Raw genomic sequence first — 24,034 nt, 5'->3', positions numbered from 1 at the left:
CGTCCTGACAAAGGAGCATTTTATATTTCCCGAGTCTTTTATTGCAGCATACGTGAGGTCTGTAAAGCACTTTGATGTTGAAGCTGTATTCTAGAGCCAGGCATTATTGTTTTGAATCTTTCAGGTTAAGAGTTCTTGTGGACATGGGGAGGCTGGTTTTTGTTAAGCTTTCCATTTTCTCTTCTTCACACATGGTCTCCTGCTGCACTGACTTGGCTTAAAATTATAAAATGCAGAATTAAGTATTAAGGAGGATTTTGGAAAGGTCAGTGGGTGGCTGGTGAACAATCTGGACTTACCATGTAATATCACACCTAGGGAAAAATCTTCCTAACGTGGAACTGGAGGACCTACTCTTCCTTACTCTGTACTGGCATGCCATGTGCCAGACCGAGGAGTCTTCCTCCCAAGGTGGGGGCTGAACTAATGCATACCTGAATTCACAAAACTAACAGAAGTTTCCTCTTTTTCTCAGTAGCTGAAAATACAGTTTCCATTTTGACTGTTACAGTATTGTTGTCATGTAGATTCTTGGGAAACAATCCTGGTTAGAAGTTGCTTTGTACAATTTTGTGATATTTCCTGAAAAGCCCTTTATCCTTTGCTATGAGCCTTTTTTTAGTTCCGTCTATTTTCCCAGGGCTGTTTGAGTCAATGTATTTCTGTGTTCAGCAAAACCTCAAAAGCCTGGAGCTGCTCATTTGAGAGAGTCTGATGGTGATTGCTCCTGCCACCAGAGATCTTTTAAAGTGGAAAGAAGATTGGAAAGATCAAAGGGAAAAATTAGGGTTTAATGGCAATTCCAAGAGCATGTTGGAGAAGTAAATCTGAAGCATTCTGTTGTTTTTAGCTGAATTGTGTGTTTTGCATACACAATGAAGGGAAATCTGCGTTCACAAGACTGTGTGTCGTTGGTTTTTCAAGGCTGGCCAGTCTTCTCCACTGCTGTTTCCTAATCAGTGACTGATACAAGTGATAAAGAAAATTCCAAAGAGGCTGCAGGTTTGGGTTCCTGAAGAATTATTTTTGTTTTTTGTTTTGTTTTGTTTTCTCCCCAAATCAAAAGTACCTCTAATGCCTGAAACATACTGACTAAGGCAAAACCCCAGATATAGGTGAATTGATGCTTAAATGAACAGGAAAGTCAAGGAGTCAAACTTACTTCTAACATATCTCACTGACTCACTGAGTCCTGCTTAGGCATGCTGGGACAGCCTTCCCTTTTGCCACACCAGACCTTTTAGAAACTCTGTGGCTTTCAAACTACTCCAGTGGGATGAGCTTGAAAATAACTATGAGCAGTTTTCCCACCTACTAGTTAAAAACAGTTACTGAATAAGAACTGAGAGGCAGAATAGCTTTGAAAGGATATGTTTATGTTTAACATAAATATTTCTATACATTTGAACCCTGAGTACTTATTCATGCCAAAATAAGTGCATACTCTTAGTTTTTTCTAATAGTGATATTAGAAAACTGAAGAGTAACATTAACATTTCTGTACCGTAATAATCCTTAAAAAAATTTGAATCGATATATTACAATTGAGGTTGGGAGCACCTCAGATTTTTTACTACAAGACTATTAATTCTTTATTTTCTTTTGGGGGCTTTTTTTTAATTTTTATTTCTACTTTCCCTCAGACCAATTCCTAGAAGAAACCACTCAACCATACTTCTGGCATCTCCAGGTATGGGGCTGAACTACATACAACCAGATTGGCAGGATTTTTTTGAAAGGCTAGAGGCAAGACTTAGCATTTAGTCAGAGATGAGGAAAAGGGGAAGGGAAGTACGGAGGGTACATAGATTTGTGCCACAGAGGTGAGGAACAACTGCCTCTATCAGGATTTGGCCTTCAGTCGTATGAGAATTGACCACTCTTTTCTTACTCAGGAGTTCCTGCTAAAGTGAACAAAGACAGTTGTGCTCTTTTGATATGTAAATGTTATTTAAGTTATTTATAGAGTCTGATCTGAAACTATGTCAGGACTACAGGACTGAGCCTTAATGTTGGTGTATGCTGACACTTCTTTGCATCCTTCTGTCTTGCATGTTAGTGCTTGCAGGTCGTGCACTGTGGTCTAGACAGAGATGCAGCCTGGAGCAGCACCACAGGGCTTCCCCAGGAGCTGAACTGGACTGTAAAGGAAAAGTGACTCTCACTTTGTTCTGTTCTCTCTCTGGTTTTGGGGGAGAATAAATCTTTGCCAGGTGCCTGGGAGGCACATATTACTTGCCTGCTCACATCCCATACTTGGTGGTCAACTTTGCTCATGATAGTGAGTATTAATGGTAGCGGAGCTTGACAGGTTTTGGAGAAGAGCAGTGGGGAGGGTGAAAGGGTGAAACAGTTTCCATTCACAGAATGATTCTGAAGATGGGTAAGGTGGTAGCTGAAAGGTAACCAAATGCTGCAGCGAGAAAGCTGATGGAGAAATTATAGCAAAATTCATTCAAGTGAAATTTGCAGATTCAGAGCAGACAAAAGTGTCACCTTCTGTTTTTCAAATGCTTTTCATGAAAGTTAGGAGATCTAACACTTTCCAGAAGTCTGGTAGTTATTTGTTATACAAATTCATTTTATAGAAGTCTTTTGATCTGTCTATGCAAAATTGTGCCTTCTTTTTTTCACTGAAGTACTCAAAAAGCTCTGTTTATTTTCCTGTCCTCTACTTCAACTGTTTTACTGGAGAGATACATAATTTTAATACTCAAGTGCTGCTGTTTATTAAAATATTAAATGTACACCTTTTATTAGATGGGAAGGTGTGGAGGATAGTTTGGAGGGTGGGGCCAGGGAGGATTGTTGAGAGAAGGTCCTGTCATGTATTCATAAATGTGAAGCCCCAAAATAACAGTTGCAAGCAAATGGTGTATTTCCAAGGTGAGGTAGGCATCAATATTTCAGCTACTTCCAAGCCAAGTACCTCAAATTATTGAGTTCTCAGCTGCCAGCTGAGTTGCTGGGAGTGGTTGTCACTGTACAATGAAGAGCATCATGCCCTGGCAACCTGGTCCTATTTCCTTTAAAATTGGTGGCAAAATCCCCACCATTTTGCCAGTACCAGATTTAAATGTCTGGATCTTCTTTTCACAGGTAAACCCATTTTCTACAAAGACCACAGGATTTAAATCTAGCCTTGTTATGTCATCTGAAAATTTTAGTAGGAGCTTATCCTACATTCATTAAACCTTACATTTACTGCAGTTGGCCTTGTTTCTTTCACACTTTCATAGCCTTAGAAAACACCATCAAGATGATGTTTTTGAGAAATCTTCTCCAAGCAGTGAGGCTGTCTCACAGAAAGCCAGAAAGATAATTTGGGTAAACTGCGTGCTGAGTGTTACACAGCCTGCATTCGATAAACTTGCTGCCCTATGCTGGGCTGAAGATCTATTGCCTGACTCCAAAAATGAGTCCAAGTTTTGTCACATCAATTCTCTGCAGGAAGCTGCTGTTTTCAGCTATTGAGCTGCTTCAACTTGTATAGTGGCAGTTGTGTCTTTTATGACATAACAGTTCAATACGCATTGCCTTTTATTCTGGGTCATGATGCAAAAAAACCCAACCAAACAAAAAAGAATCTAAAGGAGCCAAAAGCTCTTTTATACTTGACAGCAGCATATAATGAACTGTGCTTCCTGGAGGAAAATTACTAAAGGCTTCCCCTTGGTGTAAGGGAAAGAGACATGCTCTAGTTGGAGGGAGAGCCATAGTAATTAAGCTCTGGTCCACTGCCTTTAGGAGAGGTTAACTCTGAGGGATGTAGAATAACTTCAAGATGCCAAATTTCTCAAGGACTTATGACTTCCTAAAGAGTGTCTGGAGTTGGTCTAGAATTCATTTGGAGGACCACTTTTCAAAGAGGGAAAAACCACGAAGGGATTTCTCTCTAGCTGATGCTTTGTTCTGTGTTCTCAATTCGTATGCTTGGGGCCATACTGATGTAGAGGGCACTTTGCAAGTGCAGGAATATCCACAGACTGTACCACCAGGACATCTAACATAACTCCATGCTTTGTTCCAGTTCAATATAACTCTTGCCTGAGTTGAAACAGCATATAATGGCAGGAATACCCTTGTAACCTTTACCAGCAAAATGATGTAGAACAGGGATTGAACCTCATTATATTGTTATCTGTGTGTAGCTTAGTTGTAAGGGACATATAGCTTTACTATAGCATTTGATACCATCTTGCTGCTTTAGGCTGAACATAAATGCTGTCCCAATTACAGCAACCAGGGTTATAGACCTTTCCTAGTAGCAGCAAGGTGATTCTGTTGTTTTTAAGACATCCTTTCCAAATGAGCCTGATGGTGGCACTGTCATGGAGCTCTATGCATATCACTGTAAGAGCTAACCTGTTTGATAAGATGCAAATTTTACATCATGATGTTGTTTATGAAAAAAAAAGTAGCACCTGTCTTATTTAAGTACAACCTGTCTTGCATTTAGCAACATGTTGCAAAAAATTGCTCAAAAATGTCCCAAAATATCTATCCTTATAAACCTGCTTTATTTCTAATTGTCACTCTAATTTCTAAGGAGCGAGTGAGCATGGTTTCTTCTAATTTCTTTTGAATTTGATCCCTTTAAGGTTGCCAGGCTTCTGAGCAGTAAAATACGGCAATAGATGTGTGTCCTGCATTGTATTTTTTACCTAAGTATTTGAAGACAATCTATTTGTTGTTTTGCATTGTATTTTTTACCTAAGCATTTGAAGAATTTTGTGATTCCAAAGCTATTTGCTTTACAAATAGCAACGGGAAATATAGGCATAGAGAAGTAATAAGTCAGTAGCAGAACTAGGAGTAGATCTTGGCTCTTGTGCCTGTTGTCGGTCAGTAGCTCACATTCATTCCTCCCTGCGATGTGCTTTATCACAGCCCTGCTGTGACACCAACTTCTTTGGTGTTTGTGAACAGAGCTCAGTAGCACAGATAGAAGAGCAAGAAGTGATCATGAAGCAGAAACACAGTTGTGTTGGAACATCCTTTCAGTTCCTTGGTTTCTGTGCTTCTTGAACTGACAGTAAAGTCTTCAGTGGTAACAGGGCATGAAAAATCCACTGTATTGTGTATAGAAAGGGTTGCCATAAATTAGGCATGCCTGAATTTGTTTGACCTATGCCAGGGTTAGGCAGGTCAAGTCCCTGTTTAAAAAGTCATGATCACTCACTAACACGAAGGTGTCTCCTTTTCATTGCAATAAGCATTGCTGATCTGTCTCTCAGTGGAGCTGGCTCCTGCATTACAAAGATCTCTTACTTCTTTTTTAAGTAACATTATTGCTGATGAAAGGTTGTGAGATGAGGACAGGAGAAACTAGAGTCAGCATTTACCTGCTTTGACAGTCTAGAAGAAATGTCAAAATGTATCTTTTGAGATGAAATAGCTCTTCCATGCCCCTTTTTTCCTCCAGGATTGTCTGTCTTAGTGTATATGTCTGTCATGCCAAGGTTAGAGGTCCTTTATGATGCTCTTGTCTTTATTTGTGTGGTTTTTTTCTTCCTCTGAAAATTTGCCTTCACCTTTACTGCCCCATTGCTCAGGTAAAGTAAAGAAGTGAGATATTTTTCACATAGTCTGGGCTCTTGATGCTTCCTAGGGAATGCTAAAGACAGTCTGGAAGCATCTGTAGGATGTGTTTCATTTAGTTTCTGACAGTTGTGGGCCATGCTGGAAAGTCTGTTTTACTTCAAATATTTACTGGATAGAAACCAAATGTAGTCTGTGGAGCAGGCAGAGGACCATTCTCTTCCATTCTGCCACAGGGGAGTGTGCAAGCTGTGAGGAAACAGAAAGTCCTGGGGTGTTTATGCAGTGACTCTGACTGAGCCATGGAGCAGCTTCTAAAGGAGGCAGAGAGCTGAGCCCAGCATCAGGGGCAGCTCCAGTGCAAGCCTCCAGCTTAAGCTTTCTGGGGAGAAGCATGTTTCCCTTTGGCAATCTAGTTCAATATTCAGCAGCTAGGTCAGCTGAATATTGAATATCTAGTTCAATTACTACCCCAGCAAATGCAATATGTATTGTTGCTATAACATGGTGTGCAGGTGCTACTGTGAGCATGGCTACTAACAAAATAAAAAAACAAAGAAAACCCACCACATGACCCAATGTCACATCTTAAAATGCTGAGTCTCCCCTGTCATTGTGAAAAAATAAGGGTGGGTTTTAGGATTTTTTGTCTTGCTTGCACTTTGCACTTTCTGTATCTTCCCACTGTCTGTGGTGTTACATAAAGTATCTATGATTTCATCTCAGTGCTGGCACAGTAGTATTGTAAACCAACTGTACAGGTCTGCCTACAGTAATCTTCCTGTACTTCTGTTACAATAGTAAGTGCTGACCCATGAACTCTCTTGAAACTGAGACCATGGCAGTGCTGTGCTTAGCCAAGGACACACAATTTATGAGCATTTTAATCACTGAAGTTAATTACATCAAAACCTTGTATTACATGTAGTACTTTGACAAATTTGTACTGGTTTTGAGATGACACAAATTACTTCCATGACAGTTCATAGATGATTCCAAATTAATGTATAGTCTGATTAGATCTCTGTTAATCAAAGACAGTGGTTATTTTGTTGAAAATCTTAACATTTACTCAAGACTTTTTACAGAATGCTTCTACCATCATGTGAGTTCTGCAGGAGTAATTTAATTAATAATTCAATTCAGCTTTATGTACTGCTGCCTTCATTAAAGAAGTTGGCTACTGACAGCACTAATATTTAATGTTCTGTTAAGCCTGATTGAGATACAAGATTATGTCCACTTATATCTTCAAGAGGAAGGCAATAAAATTTTTCTGCATTAGTGAGATTACAGCTATAATTAATCTGCTGGCCAACCTGTACCAAGCCTACAACTCTTCACCGTGGACTAATTAAAGTATTCAGTCTGAAACAAAACAGGCATCATTAGCTCTCAAAGAAGGCTCAAAAGACTGGACCTGGTTTTATTTGGTGAAGGCCACCCTAGTTAGTACTAACTTCAATTTACAAATTGATCATTTTTTGGTGGTGTCTTTTGCCACATGACCTTTTGTATCTGTTCTGCACGTATAGGATACATGTAGGCACCAGAGGCACAAGGCAAGCTGACCTAGCTGCTGTCCCTGCTGAGGCACACTCATGTGCATTGGGGAAAGTTAATGTTGACATTCAAGCTTTGTTTGCTTTTACAAAAGCAAACAAAAATAACCACCTCAGATTTGAAAAAACAATATTGTTATTGAATCTTTTTTACAATGTAGTTTTCTAAACAACGAGCATTCTTTTAACAAGAGTGCTTGAGTGTTTTAGTCTCTCATAACGTACTTGATTAAGACCATTTGTGGTCTATGGTAGCGTATAGTGCCCATTCTTTGCTCATATTCTAAGTGGATTGTTAGATCAGTACTGGGGAGCTGAAGAAGCCTCTCACAGCTTCTTTTTTAGTGAAAAGTTAACTTTTTTTCAAATCTGTGAGTTTGATTCTTGCTTCCCATCTTTTCTGTTGCTGTTTCCCTCGTTGAGTTCTCAGTGCACCTGTGATATTTCTTCCTTTTTACTGGAGATTGACTTGATCACTTTAATGCTTTAGTTTTTCAGAGTCTTTTTCTAGAGTGATGCCAATGCATTTGAGTCAATCTTCTGCTTCTGTCCTTCTTTGTACTTCCATTTATTGTGTTTTAAGGCGTCCAATAACAGATCAAAAATGGAGCTACAGCTTCTCAAGTATTCCACTCAACAATTACAACATCTGTTGTAATTTGGGTTAGAATTTAAAACAAATTAAGCTACATCACTCTCTGAAGAATAAAAAAATACTTTATTATTCTAAAGCCATAGAAGATACAGGGACTTCAGCAAAAGGGAAGGTAAACATGTTAGTAAATTGGTAATGACCTTGGTCCATCTGCCAAGGTAATTTTTCTGCCTTGTAATTGAAATGTATTCAAATGTAATTTAAAGGTCATCACGGATGCAAGTCAAAGACTTAAGCACAGTTTCTGATCAAAACATTAAGTATTATCTTTGACTTTTATGAACGGCTGAAGGACTCTGCCAAATGGTAAATTTCTCTTATTTAATCAGGCTGCTTTGTTACAACAAACTTTGACTGCAGCTGTGCTCTTCACTTGAGGCCAGTACTCACTGAAACACTGAAGGACAGAGGAAGGTCTTTTATCCATAGTTATCTTGCGGTTCTGCAGTAAAGTGAACATTGAGGCAAATCCCAATGCAAAGTAATTCTTCAAAGGGAAAACAGAGGGTTATCTGAGCAGCTTTGACCCATATGATGAGTACCGTGTGAGTAGATGTGAAGGATGCTAAAACTTGTGTCAGAAAATTTGATCCTAAAACCAGACCTTTCTGGTATCCATTAAAAATATTTTTTGAAAGGAATTAGTAAGGTGGTATATGGTGGCTGGACAGCCAGATTGTGCATTTAAGATTTTTAAATAGAGTAAATAACCAGTAATATAAACAGGTACTTTTCTCTTTAAATGTCCATTTCCTGTGCAAAAATCAGCTGCATTCAGTGACCATGCATAACATTTTGAGAAGCTCTTCCATGTCACTCAGAATATTTATTTCAGCATGAGGCATTGATTTTTAGTAATAATTCATGTATTACCAGTAGAAGATCCAACCAAAAATAAAGGGGAAGGGAAGAAAATGAACCTTCTGTCCTCTCTGTTAGGTATGCAAATTATTGCCAAAGAAATTGTCATTAATCTCTTTGTCAAGATCAGGAGTGACAGTGCCTTCAGAACAAAACTAGCCTATTTCAGCAGGGCAAGCCATATAGTCTGTCCCTCCCCCTCCACCCCAACAACAAAAAGTCAATCTTTGGATCTTCTCCAGCTAATCAGTGTAAATTACGGACACCCTGCACTCCATGGTTCTTCAATGCTGGCTTCATCCATGCCCAGCCAGCCTCTGTAGCCACCATGGTCTCTTCATCAGGCAGGTAACTTCTTCACCTTGGTGTTTTAGTTTAAAAATGAGGACTTGAGAAAGTGTTGTTTTGACATGTAGTGATTGTAAGTAAAGATGTTCGATCACGGTCTGGGCCCACTTGAGATGCGGCATTAATTAGTTATTATTAGTTATTAATTATATTTAATATATTTAATGGTGGCCACACCATTGCACGTGAACCGTGATCTTCGAAATCAGGTCGGATCCAGCTCTGTTGTATCGGACCCTCTGAGCTGATGTGATGGTGCCTAGATTAATTAATTATTCTGATTGTGTGACTGATACCGTAAAGAAGGCAGCATGCACCACACACACTGTGGAGAGATTTGCAGAGATGATTGTTTAGCAGAGACTGTACATATGGAAATTTGTTCTCGTTTCTTCCTTTGTGCTATCCCATTTACAAATGGAAATGACTGCTTCGTAGCCAGTTCTCATTATATTTCTCTCCCATGAGATGTGAAATTAGCACTAGGAGAAATCCCACGGTGGTTTGGACGGAAGCCTAGCCTCTGCTGTCAAAGCTACCCCATCAGGAAGGGAGAGCAGGGAGGCAGCGAGGCTGACAGGACCCTGACCTCTCCAATATGCCTCAGCAAGGGGCAGAAGCAGTGCACTGGCATCAACCAGGGTCGGCCAAAGTGCCAGCCAGGGCTTGGCAAGGTGGTGGAGCCAAGGCAGGGTGAAGCTGGGAAGTCAAGTTGCTATCAGGCACAGTGTCTGTACAGTATATCCATAAACAATACACTTTTATGTTAGTTAAATACAGGGGCAATGTCAAGGCCCCTGTTAAGACTGGTCAGGGCAATGAGAGCCTATTGTGCCCTCATGTCCCCTGCATCCATGTAGGGCCCAGCCATCTTCTGGTGAGAGGGTCAAGCAAATCCACCCCTTGCTGCCCTTGGGGCCCACTCCTGTCCCTTGGTCTGGGGTTGTACAGCTGACTGCTTTACATCAACATCAAACACGATTGAGGCTGTCACTCCATTGCACACCGGGGCAAGGAGACAAAAAATTAGTTGAACACTACAGGGTTCACGTATATAAATGGGTTGCTACTTCCCTCCAGAGAGGTGTAGGTGTGTGTTGGGTTTGAGCAAGAGGTGTATATTGGCGTTATCAGCAGTCACGTTAAAGATTCACAGTACTGCTGTATTACACTGAATAACAGAGCCCAGGTGGGACAGAGGGTGTAACAGCCATGCATCAGATCATGCTACTTGCTAATGTTAGTGGGCCAGAAAAGCACATGGAAAGATTATATCTCATTGCACTAAGCTGCATGTTGTTAAATAAGGCAATTTAAATATAGGCACGGACTTTCTGGCAAGGCTTAGTAGTACTGTTTTGTACTTGGTTATAGTTCTGTGTAATGTAAAGGTGATGAGGGTTGTCTTTTTTTCCTTCTAGAAAAGGGAATATGCTGCTAAAGATATAACAATAAAAGAAAAGGTATAAAGACACCTTATAAAATCCTATTGCAGTTGCAGGCTTGTTTCTCTAAATGCTTTTCTCCACCAGTGCATCCATCTTACCTGAAACAAACATTGTGAGTGATCCCATTCAGCAGCTATTCAGGAAGCTTTCTTAAAACAGGAAAGCAAGGAGACCAGTTAGTCTGTTTTAACAACATTTAAGTCTTTCCATGTGCATTCCTCTAAGCCACCTACGAGGCAAAGAAGTGTTTTTATTCTCAGTGTACAGGTGAAGGGGCTCGAAGGTTGACAGAATCATTTGGATCTTGGTGACCACGCTGGTAGGTGACTCGCTCAGATTTGCGCTGATCAGATTTCCTCTCCTTGGGTGGCTGCTTACTGGCCTGAGACCAGATCTCAAAAAAGTGGAGCAGGGCTTAGGAAATGAGGTCCCTTTATTTGGCAGTGCTGGCAAATTTTGCACATTGATATAGATGCCTGGGTATTTCTAATCTGTGTTCTCCGACACAAGTGATGAATGGTTTGCTAGCTTTTACTTCAGATGACCTCTGTGCTCACACAGCTCACGTAGGTAGACATGTATTTTCAGGTACTCTCTGTGTTGCAGAAACTGCACTCCCAATTCACACAAAAAACAGCAAATAAGATATTTCCTCCCCAAACTCACTAGATCTACAAGCAAATTGTCTAATTTTGAAGTCAATTAATTATTGATGTCTTTAAAGTAATTTTAAGTCAGTTTTTTTTCTTTGGCCTTGATGATGGACTAACATAGACTTGTGTTCCCCAAAAAGTTAAAATTAATTTAATATTATCCACAAAGTATCTATAATTGAACTATTTTACTGATAATTCTTCTATTTAATTGCTATGATTCTGTGGGCTGCAGTAGGGTCAGGCTAGCTTGCACAGGTGAGAAGTGAAACAATTGTTTTATCAAAAACTGGTCAACCCTGTAGGGGCCTTTTGCTTGAGATAACTTGCAGTAATTCCATTTCATGGTGATATGCCACCAGCGGGGCTGAGATTGTTTGTTGTCAACGTTTTCTGTTGGCTCCGGCCACCTTCAGGCACCACTGTCCTTCCAGGGCTGCCTGTCCTAACTCTGCATCAGGCCTTTTCTTTGCCCTTTGGTGATGCTGTGAAAACAAGAGACAACCAGAAGGGAAGTGAGTAACTTCATACAGGCTGAGACCAGCAGCATTCAAAATGCCTCAGTCCTGAATCGATTGGTACAGCTCAGTAAGCGACTGCAAGATTGCCTGGTTACCTTATCTGTGCGCTTCCATCCCTCAAGATATTTGGATTTCTGTTAAGTGAGAACTCAGTTCAATGACCTTGCTTGTAGTGTTAACTTTATACTGATATAGCAATTATCAAAATGCAGTGTTCTTGTAAATTAACATTGTGCTCTCAGCTCTTCCCTTACTACAATAAGCTCTAACAGGTAATATGGTTTTTATTACACAGAGCATTTCAGGTACCAGAGCTCTGCAATAAGAAATTGCAGTTTGTTTGTTTCTAACGTAGCTGCTTGTAAATACTTGTTAAATTTGTTACACTGTCAGATTTTTTTCTTATTCTTAATGCTGTGAAGAGACATGGCAGTACCATCGAATTGCTGCAGTGGTCTGGGAATGTGTTTTTGAGGAGGACAGTTAAAAATTGCAGATTAAAAAGTTGATTGCGGGTAGGAAGGGGATTGTGATTCGTTTATCCTTAATTCTTCATATTTAAAAATGAATTATTTTACAGTCATTTAAGCATCTAATATTCATGACCATTTCAGGATACGTTAGCCAGAAATCAGGTTGGGGAAGTAAATCACAGTGCTTCACCTTTTTGCCCAAATGTTTTTTTGCTGGTGATTGATGGCGCGTGTCTGAATCCCTGGTTTAAATCCTCTTGTTTTGAGAGTATATAGCCTTGATTTCTCAAGAGCTCCTTAGCATTAAGAGGCATGAGAAGGAGCTTTGTTGTATGTGAAAAGCCTGACATAGAAACCTAAATGCAAGAACCCCAGTTAGATTGATACAGAAATCTTCCTGAAATTTCAGGCTCTATTAGAGGGGAAGTTTATTCACCTTTCTGCTCAGCATATCTTTCTGTATACATGGGTATCTCTCTGCTCAATAAGAGGCAGATGCTCACCTCAGGATCCTGCCAGGCAACAGCAATGTTCCTGGCTCTGCCTTCGTGAAATTCCTGTTCTCCTGGGGAGTTCACTCTTCATTCTCTTGTTTCATCCTGCAACTGTAATGAAAGGAATGAAAGGAGGCTCGTGGCTCTGGTGTTTTCAACGGTACATGTAATGATCTCAGAGCATAATTACAAGTGAAAAATGTAAAATCTTTGCAAGTGTCATCTTTACATACTTGTTCCCACCATATTCCAGGAGGTTGTGTTGGGAGTACCTGAACAGACATTTAATGATGAAGACAGTGCTGCCCTAAGCCAAATATATTACTCTAAAATGGGGTTTTTTTTGCATTTTACCTTCAAAGAGGTAGCTCTTTTGTCTTGCTTCTGGGTGAAGATGCATCTTGGTTTACAATAATGCTTTTAAAAGCTTTTGTCTCTGTTCTAAAAATAAATGAGCATTTAGATTTCATATTTTGTGGGCTTTGATTTCATATTAGCTGTATGTAGCTCTCAACTAAAGACTTAGGAAGAGAAGGAGGGTTGCTTCTGATTCACCCCTTCATAATCTGAAAACTAAAGCTGGTTGTTTAGGTTTCTTTTTCTTTCCAATTAGCAGTTGTGGCAGGAAGATTCCAACAGGCAGTTTTCAGCAGTCTTCCTTACTGTTAATTCAAATTCAGCAGTAGCACAAATATGGTTCTTTTGATTTTAGTTGAATTACTCCAGAGTCAACTTGATATGCATGAGACCACAATTACGGCCTAAAATATCAGGCTTTTTTACATTGACTAGCTCTGCTGGGAAAACTAGTAGAGGGTGAAGATTTATTTTAAAACATGAAGCAGAAGGCATCATTCCTGTGAATTTTTTTTTGCTTTATGCAGGTTTAGAAGTAAAAATGCTCAATGTAAAATTATTTTCAGATAATACCACAAAAACACACCAAGAAACATAGAGTGAAGTTACCTGCATCATCCTGTTCACATCATACAGGGGAAATAATTTTTCCAGTCTGCATTGTGCCGCATCTGGAGAGCTGCTAGTGTCATGGTTAGTTAGCACTTAATGGGGTTCTAGCTCCAAAGACAAAACAGAGAATCCATGCAGGCAGACATATCCTGTATGGATACCTGCATCCACAGAGCATTTACAGCAAATGACACAGTATGGTGCTTGGTTGGTTTGGTTTGGGGGTTTTTTTGTCTTTCATGTAGATACTAAATGCAATGCAAATAGTTTTGGCATCACAATTGAATTGTGTTGAGGCTTTTCTTTATAAAAGCTATAGGATAGATCTATCTTTTGAGCTCTACCTATGAAATTGTTTATTTGAAGCTTGTCTAATTAACAGGAAAAAGTGTGGTCAGCATCCTTAGCTCTGACGTAGATTACATTGATTTCTTGTTGCTTAAGAAAGTCCTTGTCAGCACACAACTTTCTTCAATGCCATCAAATATAAAAGTAAAATTATTTTAGCTATGGTAAAGTGTGGTTCCATGCACAGTAAGAACACAGAAAACCCACAACTTTTGTGACCTTTATCTGCTAAATAAAACCTGTTTGCGTTATGAAAACACTAAGAGACTGTAGCTTTTTGCTTTCAGTAATGCTGATCTGAGTGAGTTGCAGTCATCCTGTGCTGCAGCTAATGGTCTTGGACTGCTATCTATCCATTTGCAGTTTTTCTCAGCAGTGATAAGTACTCCTCAGAAAGCCACAGATGTAAGCCTTCTTCAGGTTGGTGTGGTTAAAATTCACATAAGTAGAATACCATGTTACGCATTTGTTAACGTCTTTAGCTGGAAACTACTTCATGTCTGCTGAAGAGGAAGCTTTTGTGGTTACTGCCAGTGTACTGGCTGAGGTTCAGGTCTAGACATGGAAGCTTAGAATTATGTCCTTCTCAGTCATGTTTTCAGATGCTGCAGGGGACAGATCTGAGCTATCCTTACAGCATTTCCCTGGTCTTCCTTTGAAATACTACCTATTGTACAGTAATATTTTTTCTGAATATTTGGACCTTTTCCACACCCACAAGCTAAAGTGTCTTCAACACCTGGAAATCTATAGCAATAGGTCAGGTCAGCCTTACCTAATCTCCCAAGCTGGTTCCCCTTGGCTGAGCTGCCCTGGTCCCAGGCTGCACAGTGGATGGAGAGGGAAGATGTGAGAGCAGTTAGGTGGGGCCTGAGAATGAGACAAAGTGACAGCTTGAATTTACAGACCCCATGAATCTGTGTGCTGCTTTACATGGGGTGGGAGGATGGAGATGCCCAGCTGGGACATCAAGGGCTGTGAGAATTTATTGTGTGTCCTTTGCTACCTGTGCAATGTGGAGGCCGAAAGCAGCAAAAAACCCTGGTATGGTTCAGGTTATGGCTTTGCTACAACACAGTTGAAAACAGGAAGGTGGTTTTTTTTCCAAATACCTAAAGAGTAATTGGGTATCAGACTGCACCGTGATTGTAATATGTGCTGTTGGACATGCCCTGCTGTAATGGTCAGAGGGGTCCACCTGGAAGTGACACACATGAAATTAAAATTTTAAAATGCAGAGCTTATAGTCTGCTTCAAACGTTGGGCTAAATAATAGGTTTCTTTCAACAGATCTTTGGGTTTGAATGTGTTATTTTTTTGGAAAATGTGGTAGTTTTACTGCTTCTCTAAGGATTTTACTAATTGTAGGTAAGAGATGTCTTGGCCTCAAATACTGGTTTGCTTTGGCTTTTTATTACGCTTGACAAACTGGTGCTTATTCTTCCTCCTTCCCACCATTATGTCTCCTTAATTCCACTCTACAGAGGAGTTGCTTCAATGTCTTGTCACATTTGAACTTTTGTTTAAGGATAAATTTTCCTGAGCGCTAAGTCTTACAGCAACTTAGGCACTTCCAAATCAAAGTCAGAGTAAGATGTATGCTCCTGAAGTCATGCTTTTCAGAGAGATTACTTTTCCTGACTTGAATTGATTTAATAACTACTCTGCACTTGAAGACTTCTGGGTACTGTACAGCCAAGTCACATCTAAAAATAGCATTAAGGTCCAAAAGCCACTAAGGCAATTTTGGAAAATGCAAAATGCAAGTACTGTCCCTTTCTCTTACATCTCACAGGTTGGAAGGAACAAAGGACTCTTTCCTAGTGTCTTGATGACAATGTGAAACCTGGGTATGCCCAAAACATTGCTGGTGTGATTGTTTCTCATTACTGTAGATTATTAGGAAATTTGAAAGAGCTTCCTTCTGGATACATGGTTAAATGTTGGTTCAAATTATTTGAACTGAGGTAATAAGGACATAACTGGTCTTCTGAGAGCTGTGATCCAAACTGTTATTTTTGAGTTGAAAACTTAGTTTTGGCCCACTCCCATTAAAATCCAGAGTGTGCCAGAAACATTACCTTTTCTAGATGTTTGCAAACTATCCAGAAACATTCTGGAGGAAGTTGAAAGAGTAACTCCAAAAGCTGTTCCTGTTGCAGCAAGTTCATATTAATTCTGTCTTGATCATGTAATGAAGACAAGTCTCCTTTCATTAGGCTAAAAGCTGAGTATCAAAATGTGGTTTTAACCAGCAAGACCTCTGGACAGTCCATCACCTGTGTGGGACAAGAGTCCCTCATGCCTAGCTGAGACTGAAGACATCTTTGGAAGAAGGTTATGTGATAGATGGAGAAAGTACTGCTGTTATCTCTCCACAAAATTTGCAATCCTCTTCACAAAGGAGTTTGATGTTTTGTGGAGCAGCATACATCTCAATAAGCAGAGAATTTGGTCATGATTCTCACCCAGCATTCCTTTGTTAAAAGGGACATCCAGCTGTCTTAAAAGAAATTTGTGCAGATAAAGCTCACAAATATTGCTGGATTTGCAAGTAGCATATGAATTTGTCCTCGTATTTACAAAAAGCATGTGTTAATGAATACAAATTCATCTTCCCACAAACAAAACCCTATGAAAATCTGAGTTATCTTATGAAACTTGGCCTTCAAGCCTAAAATCAAATTACTGAAACCAGTCAAGAAAATGGAAGATTTAAGGTGGTATGTGACATGTTTTTGAATAGACAAAATTCAGTCATTTCTTAACAGCCTAGTGCTTGATTTGAACCCAGTAATGTTTCTAAGAGTACATTTTATGTATGACTGATCTAAAATGCAGGCAGGTACTTTTCCACGCAGAGTTTGGAGACTGTTACAGCACAGCTAAAAGGATGCAGGTAAAGCTGGGGAGCCACCAGAAGAAACAGCCCCTGAATGGTATCTGAGAGTAGGAGCAGAATGGTAGTCCTTGGGACTGCGGATCTGAGACCATCAGTACTGTTTGGTTGTTCACAAGGGTTCACAAGGAGAAACTGTTGAAACAAGGTTCCTGTGAACATACCTTGCAAGAGAGCAGACCACGCTGCTTTGATTATGGAGGTCACATACAAGGATGACACCATAAGCAGAATTTAAAGTTGTGCCCCTGATGGATTAGCATTGATCCACGTGTCCTCCCTACATCATCACCTTCTGGGGACCAAGTTCTTCAGACTTTTCAACACGTTTATTGTATAACCAGTTCTAAAATGGAAGAGATGTGTGAAAACTGTTTAAATATCCCCTTCTTGCTTCAGGCTGTCCTTGGACTGCTTCTCGGGTGTGGCTGCAGTTGTGCAAATCTGCCTTGCGTGGACTGGAGCCAGTTTGAGATTGCCTTGGAGCAGAACACGATGCCTTTGCTTCGCTTGCTTGCAGCCGAAGCACCACATGCATTCCCCCCCCCAGCAGCAGCAGTGCTTGTGGTTTCAGTATGGCAAGGAAGGGCCAGCAAGGCAGAGGTGCCCTCTTACCCCTGCTTGGAGCTACCTCCCACCTGTGCAGCAAGAAATGCTTTCGGATCTGTGCAGCTCTCCTAGAATAACTGTAGCAAGATTAAACTTAAAAAATTCCCTTTTTCCCCTCACCTGTATGGTCACTTTGTCTTCCCCCTTCCTTCTCATCTTCATTAAATCAGGAGGAGATGATGTGTTGAAGGCCACCCGGACACCTGTTACTGTTACTCCCCACGTTCCAAGCGGATTACCACAGGCCTGATGATTATAGTGGCTGAGAACCCTATGAACCCAGGTTCTGGGTACTATGGAGGAATCTTATCATAAATCTAAGATATCTAGAAAATATTTCCAGTGCATACTTAGGTATACTGACAAGATCTCTAATAACACTGGCTGGGGATAGCAAACAAGTCAGACTAAATACTACCATTGGCACATTTTCTGTGTGCCAGAGCTTTAAAGTATTTGAAAATGCAAAACATGTATCTAGCAAATTTCCAAAGTGCTCCTACAAAAGAAGAACAATTCTACACTCAGTCCTTTTTTAATTTTCTGGCTATGTCTGTATAAAGCAGCCCCCACAATATTGCTGCCAGAAGAGGTATGTTTTTATTACATCTATTGACATACTTTCACGTGCAATTTTAGCAGAGACAAAGCACAGCTGGGCTTTAGCTTGCTATTGAGGGTGAAACCCAATCTGCTGTAGACTAATTTCACTGAAATAAAAACAAGATGATTTCATTGTTAAAAATCCCTTTGGAGATACCTCAGCAATTTTGTTTTGTGAAACAAATAATTATATAATTTTACTTTAGGGTATTGTGAGGGCAAGGGATTAATATTTGTAAATATCTCCATGAAAATCAGTCAGGTTACAAGACTGTATTTCACCACAAAGCAAGGCCGAAACAATTGGAGTTTCATGAAGCAAACACACAGATGTTCACAGGGGGAAAAAACAAGTCTTTCTGAACCTGTTCCAGGATGAAGTGTGACACTGCCTGGGCTCTTGGAGCAGAGAGGAAGGGTCCTAGCACATGTGGTCCCTGGAAGTGCAGGACCCAGCCTGGGACTGTGAGCCCTGCTGAGGGCATGGTGTTAAGCTAAGGCTCAGCTAGATGTGAGCACAATTAAACTAGTCTCCAGACTGGAATTAGCTCGAAGCCTGGACAAAGCCAGCCTGCAAAACACGTTGTAAATATAGCTTTGGAAAGAGCTTTTCCTGGAGTATCACATGAAGAGGTTACAACTTCTCTCCATCCCTTCTCCAGGCCAAACGGGAATCTTACTTCTGCCAGCAGGTTCCTTCAGGCCAGAGTTTTCCCCAGGAAGGAGCACTGAAGCTTTTCTTTCAGAAGCAAGTGCTGGTAGTTCAAAGACAGCGTGCAGAAAACCAGTCATACATATTACCAAAATTCTTACGTCAACAATAGCAACGAAAAGCTACCAAAAAACCCTCAAACACCTTCCTCCCTGTCCCTTTCTCACAGACAACACACACCAAAAAACATGGAGGCCTAATGCTGAAAGTTTCAACATATAAGATCTAAATTTCATAAATTCTAAAGAGAGGAGGAGAATGAACAAAGAAACAGAGGTGCCAGGAAAGGGATCAAGGAAAGCAAAATTATTTACTTGATTACTGGTTTTTCAAATTTTTTACAACTCTACAGGAAAGCAATAGACCTTTTGACTTGTAACCTCCTGCTTACTGCTGTTAGCTGTGAAAAGTTCATGTGAAAAGATGGTGACTTTAATTAAAAAAAAATTGAAATAATAATGAAATGTTATTTCTCCAGGAAAGGTTTTATATATTGGAGGAGTCAGTCTTTTAGTTAAAAGATAATCTAGGCATCAAGCAAATCAGGCAGACAGGGCTGTCTGTTCTACGCTGACACAATTGTGTTCTGACCCCATTAGCTGTTAGTGGGCTGCAGAGTGCATACATTAGGCTTTACACCCAGCTGCAGGATATAAAACAGCCCTAATCAGAGGTTTCCCCAGACTCCTTTTGCAGAATTGGTAACTGGACTTGTTCATATTTTTAATAACCTTCATTGTGGCTGTGCATCCCTTTGTGCCTGGGAAGCACCACAGCCAGCTTAAAGCATCAGGGCTCATTCAGGGAATCTGCTTGATAGACAAACCCACTCCAAACGATAGGATTGAAACAGACCTTTTTAATTTGACAGGAATAAACCTAGTCCAGTTCCCTAAAAATGGAAAATACTGGAGCTGGCAGTGGGTCAGGCATCCCTGAAGCTTTAACAATCCAGATTTCCATTTTCAAATTTTGTGGGTTGACTCTACTTCCTTATGAGACTGAATTGCTAATAAAATTAATTAGAAGCACCATAAGTTGGTCATCTCAAGAGTATTTCTACTTGAAGTAATCATTAATTATTCTGACTAGGATTGTCTGTCTTTTCTATTTTTAGGTTGGCCATGGGCGACACTGACTGTTCTCGGGTTCCTGTACTGCTATTCTCATGTTGGAATTGAATGGGAGCAAAAGTATGCTGCGACTTAGGAATGATGCAAACAATTATTTTTAAGGCAGGTTTATGATTTTTCTACACTGCATATCCTATCTACAGACGGGTGTGCCAGACCAAGAATTCAGTCATTGTGTTAAAAAAAATAAAGCTCATTTAGTTGATTTTGGATTCCGAATGCAGAAAATGAACCAGAAACACTAATGGTGGGAGAAATTATTAAGCATTTTGAATTATGTTATTTTTGTAAAACACCATCTCCGTACATTGGAAGCACACATCTCAGAACAGGTATTTTATATATGTTGAAAATTGTTTTAATGTTTTGGTGCCTATTCTGAGATACTGAAGAAAAAAAATTCTTCTACTTTGGAGAATTCAAAAAGCCCAATCTCTCACAGCTGCTGTCTAGGGGCATGGAGGGCTGTGCCCTCCACTTACACTACTCCATAAAGGGCATGATGCTCATCAGTTCTTCTTGATTGCTTTCTGATATAAGTGAGAACATTTTGGTATTCTCATTGGCTGCAGTAGTTCTGCCTTAAGCTACTTTTCTATCTACTGTAGCAAAGTCCGCTTTTTCTTTTTTATGTCTTCATTTAAAATTTTGCCTTTAAAATAACACCCTTTTTTGGTAATCTTAGGACTGTTTTTTTTTCTTTCTTTAAAAAGAGGGAGTAGGGAGGTAGGTCTTTTTTTAAGGGACAGCTTTTCTTTTTAATCAAATATGCTCTTACAGCTTTAAGTGCTCTCTGCTTTATGTTAGAGCTAAAGCATAAAATATTACCCTTATAATGGGGCAAGTCCCACCTTCAAGGGAAATGTTCGGTCTGCCTCTTGTATTGCTCTGTTATGAAGGGAGATAACCCAGGTCTGGGTGAATGGTAAATTTGTTCAGTTTCCTTCATTCTCTGGTGTCCAAGCAATCAGCTCCTGCAATATTGAAGACACCCTAGGAGTAACTTTTTAAGACCTTTAGAAGAAAACAGAATGGTCCAATACAGTGACATCAAATTAGCTGTAATAAACTGATGTTGAAGAGCAGCCAGAAGACCTTTAGTCTTTCTAAAGTTAGATATTCCTCCTAGGCATGGTAAAAGGCCACCAGTTCTGGAGAGGACTTCTTCCAAAAGCAGCTTCCTCCACCCAAAGCAGAAGGACACGTGTCAAAACTTGTTCCATGCCACTGGCAGATATTTCAGTCTGTTGGGAGGCACATTTAGTGACCTACTGCATCACTCCTGCAGCTTCAGCCAAGTCTGGTATAGCTTCAACAAGAAATTCAGTCCCTGATGCAGGCTTCAGTTTATTGCCTGCGTTTCTGATGTATCTGCTGCTCAGAACTACAGCAGCCTTCCTTTTACCCTCCATTTGTTCCTGAAGTAAGGGCAGAGGCTTCAGCTCTCTGTCCATCTGGAGACAAGCACATCTCTTGCTGTTTCAAAGTAGAAGCTCCAGCCCTTTATGATAAGATTCCCCCCTCCTCCCCTGCCATGAGAATGCCATGATTTCCTCTGGAAGCCCTTACTACCAGGAGATACCATGGGCTGTTGAAAACAAGACTTACCTTGAATGCTGCCTGGCCAGAGACACGGTCCTCCTGATTGACTTAAGATGATTTCAGGGATTCTGTCAGCTGCAAAGTAGATGGCTCTAAGCCTCTGAATTTACTAAAAGGATCTGAGATTGGCTTCTATTTTGGGGTAGCACTGAGCTAAGGGCAAGAACTTTCTCAAACTTTACTCAAACTTTGTACTTAAGTGGAATTAGCATTAGAGCAATAAGTCATGAGTCTATTCTTCAGTCTTATTGATTACTGTTATTACATGAAATGAGGAGCTACTAAGTGATTGGATTCCAATTTGTATGCATGCAAAACTTCCAGCTCCAATATGGAAATGACCTTGAAGGTCATACAAAGTATCCTTATTTCTGAACTAAAATAGTTTTCTTTTTTTTTTGTCAGTGCTTTATATATATATGTATATATATATATATATATATTATAATTTTGTATCTTTTTCTGTTTGTATAAATAAAGCTGAAACGGACTGTTGGCTTGAGAACTGTAACTCGGAAAGCTGTGGTTTGGTGTAAGAAAAGTAAGTGCTCCACTGTTGTGAAGAAACACTACTGTGCACTGGAAGCCTGCAGGATGGGTATTTTATCCCTGCTGTGTTATGCATGGAACACGCATTCCCTAATGGTGTGAGTTTAAAAAGCGAATACACCTTTTGTTGATGGGCTAAGGTGAGGCTTCAGCATGTGAAGCTTCTGAGAAGAATAGCATACAGTTAAAACAATGCTTCCCAAAATTCCTTCTCAGTCCTGCTTATCCAGCAGCTGTCAGCATGGGGCACGCTCAGTCAGACACACAGCTCTGTGCCTGAAGCACTACAAACATGCATGGTCAGCTACGCCTTCAGCTTGGAAACACACTCCTCAGCATGACCTGAGAACTGACTCTTCATTGTCAGATGGCACCTTAGGTAATTGTGTGGTAGCCCAAAATGCCATCCTCCAAGCAAGTCCTCTGTGACAGTCTAGAGAGATGAGTTTGCAGAGACCTGGAAGAGACTGAAGTAGCCATCCCGTGTATGAAAGGAAAAAATAGGTAAGGGGAGGAGGAGAGAGAGAATTCCAAACACTGAGGAAAAGCTAGTTAAGGGATGTGGGAAACAGTTGACAAAGACAGAAATTGCCAAGGTAAGACATTGGTAATTTTGAACCAAAGGGAGGCACTTCTTGTGGGAGGAACAGCAGACAATGACTTCTACTGCTAAGAGACCCTAAAAGTCACAAAAGTGCAGTGACCAAAAAAAGAAAAACTTAAGGCAGTGGCTCTGAAAATGAGCTGGACAGACACATTATGGCTACTGACAAAAACAGTACAGAAGTGATTTTGAAAAGTTGCCTAAGAGACTGCCAAGCATAGCCTGACCTAATATATGGCTTTAATGGCTACCACAAAGCTCTAGTAATCAAGTCCCTTGTACACACACAGACACAGACATCCTTCCCCTAGCCCCTCCTTGGCTAACAGAGCCCTCCCAGCCATCATTATTACGGGGGATGGTAAGATTACACTAAATGGCTCTGGCTTTAATTCTGCATTGATTGGTGGGTGAGCAAGGCTTTGCTCACATATCTCTTTCACATCTGAGGGCTTAAAGCAGCTTAGTTGGAGTAACCAGCTTACCACAGGTCAGAAGAAAAACAGCTTAACTGTGAAAACCTGCAGCAATTTTGTTATTAGTCACAGCAATAACGCAGGGCCTGTCCTTTCTTTTGCGCACCCACTTAATTTCCTTCGTCACTGCTAACTCTTGAGCCGGTCTCATCTCGCAATTGCTGAAGGGGGGGCTTGCCTTCCTCTGGTTTGCCGGCAGGATTGTCCTCAGGGAGCTGTGAAGAGCAAAGAGATTGCTATGCATGGTCTGTCACAGCTTCTCACGGTGCTTTATAGTTCTCCCCCTTCCCGCGAGTAGCGCAGCCCATTATTGCTTTGCAAAATAACACTCTCAGCACACAGCCACTTGTTAGTCAAGGCATACATTTTAATCCAGCAGGGACAGCTGAAATACTGCTCTATGCACAGTCTGTGAAGAACGGCTTGCCTGTAACACCTTTGAGGAACAAGGGGAAATCTGCATTACAATAGATCGTTTCTTGTATTATGGGACCCCTGAGAGCAACCCTCTCTGGTGGGCATCTCTGCTGACCCCCACAGATGCACAGGAGTGTTCTGTGTATGTGCACTGAATTCCAGTGGTTCCACCACTCGCTGCTTGTGGAGCAGTTCCTTTGTTAGTTGCAAGTAAAAGGAAGAAAAGATAAAGAAAACTATTTATTTTTTTTTTTAATTTCTGCTTCATGTACATTCAGTCACCTCCAACACAGGTACTGCCAGAGCATCTGAGAATGAGATGAGTCCCAGCTGCCCATGCATGAATCACCTACACCTGAGTTTACTGCAGAGAGACCAACTCGGCTCAGACATCCCCAGCCTGGGGGCAAGCACTGGCAGCTCCAAGCTTCAGAGGCTTTCAGAGATGCCACCAATGCCCAGGAGAACAGGAAAGAAAGTGTCTAATGGATCTGACCTATATAGACACTGCACAAGAGATGGAGCTGAAGAGTATCAAGGCTCAACTTTGAGGCAGC

General features: G+C 40.6%; 1 protein-coding gene across 2 annotated transcripts in view; it reads left to right on the top strand.

Moving 5' to 3' along the window:
- Positions 1–21,933, top strand: part of HHAT (hedgehog acyltransferase) — a 147,119-nt gene extending 125,186 nt beyond the window's left edge. For both annotated transcript variants that reach the window (XM_017811609.1, XM_017811608.1), the window contains one exon: positions 19,814–21,933. In XM_017811609.1, the coding sequence (XP_017667098.1) occupies positions 19,814–19,905 (92 nt within the window). In that variant the 3' untranslated portion in view covers positions 19,906–21,933. The remainder of the gene's footprint in view (positions 1–19,813) is intronic.
- The last annotated feature ends 2,101 nt before the right edge of the window (positions 21,934–24,034 follow it).

The sequence above is a fragment of the Lepidothrix coronata genome, unplaced genomic scaffold, assembly GCF_001604755.1.
Source record: "Lepidothrix coronata isolate B3197 unplaced genomic scaffold, Lepidothrix_coronata-1.0 Scaffold33, whole genome shotgun sequence".
In the NCBI taxonomy this organism is placed as follows: Eukaryota; Metazoa; Chordata; class Aves; order Passeriformes; family Pipridae; genus Lepidothrix; species Lepidothrix coronata.
The sequence above is the reverse complement of the archived record's forward strand: the minus strand, read 5'-3'. Positions and strand labels throughout refer to the sequence as shown.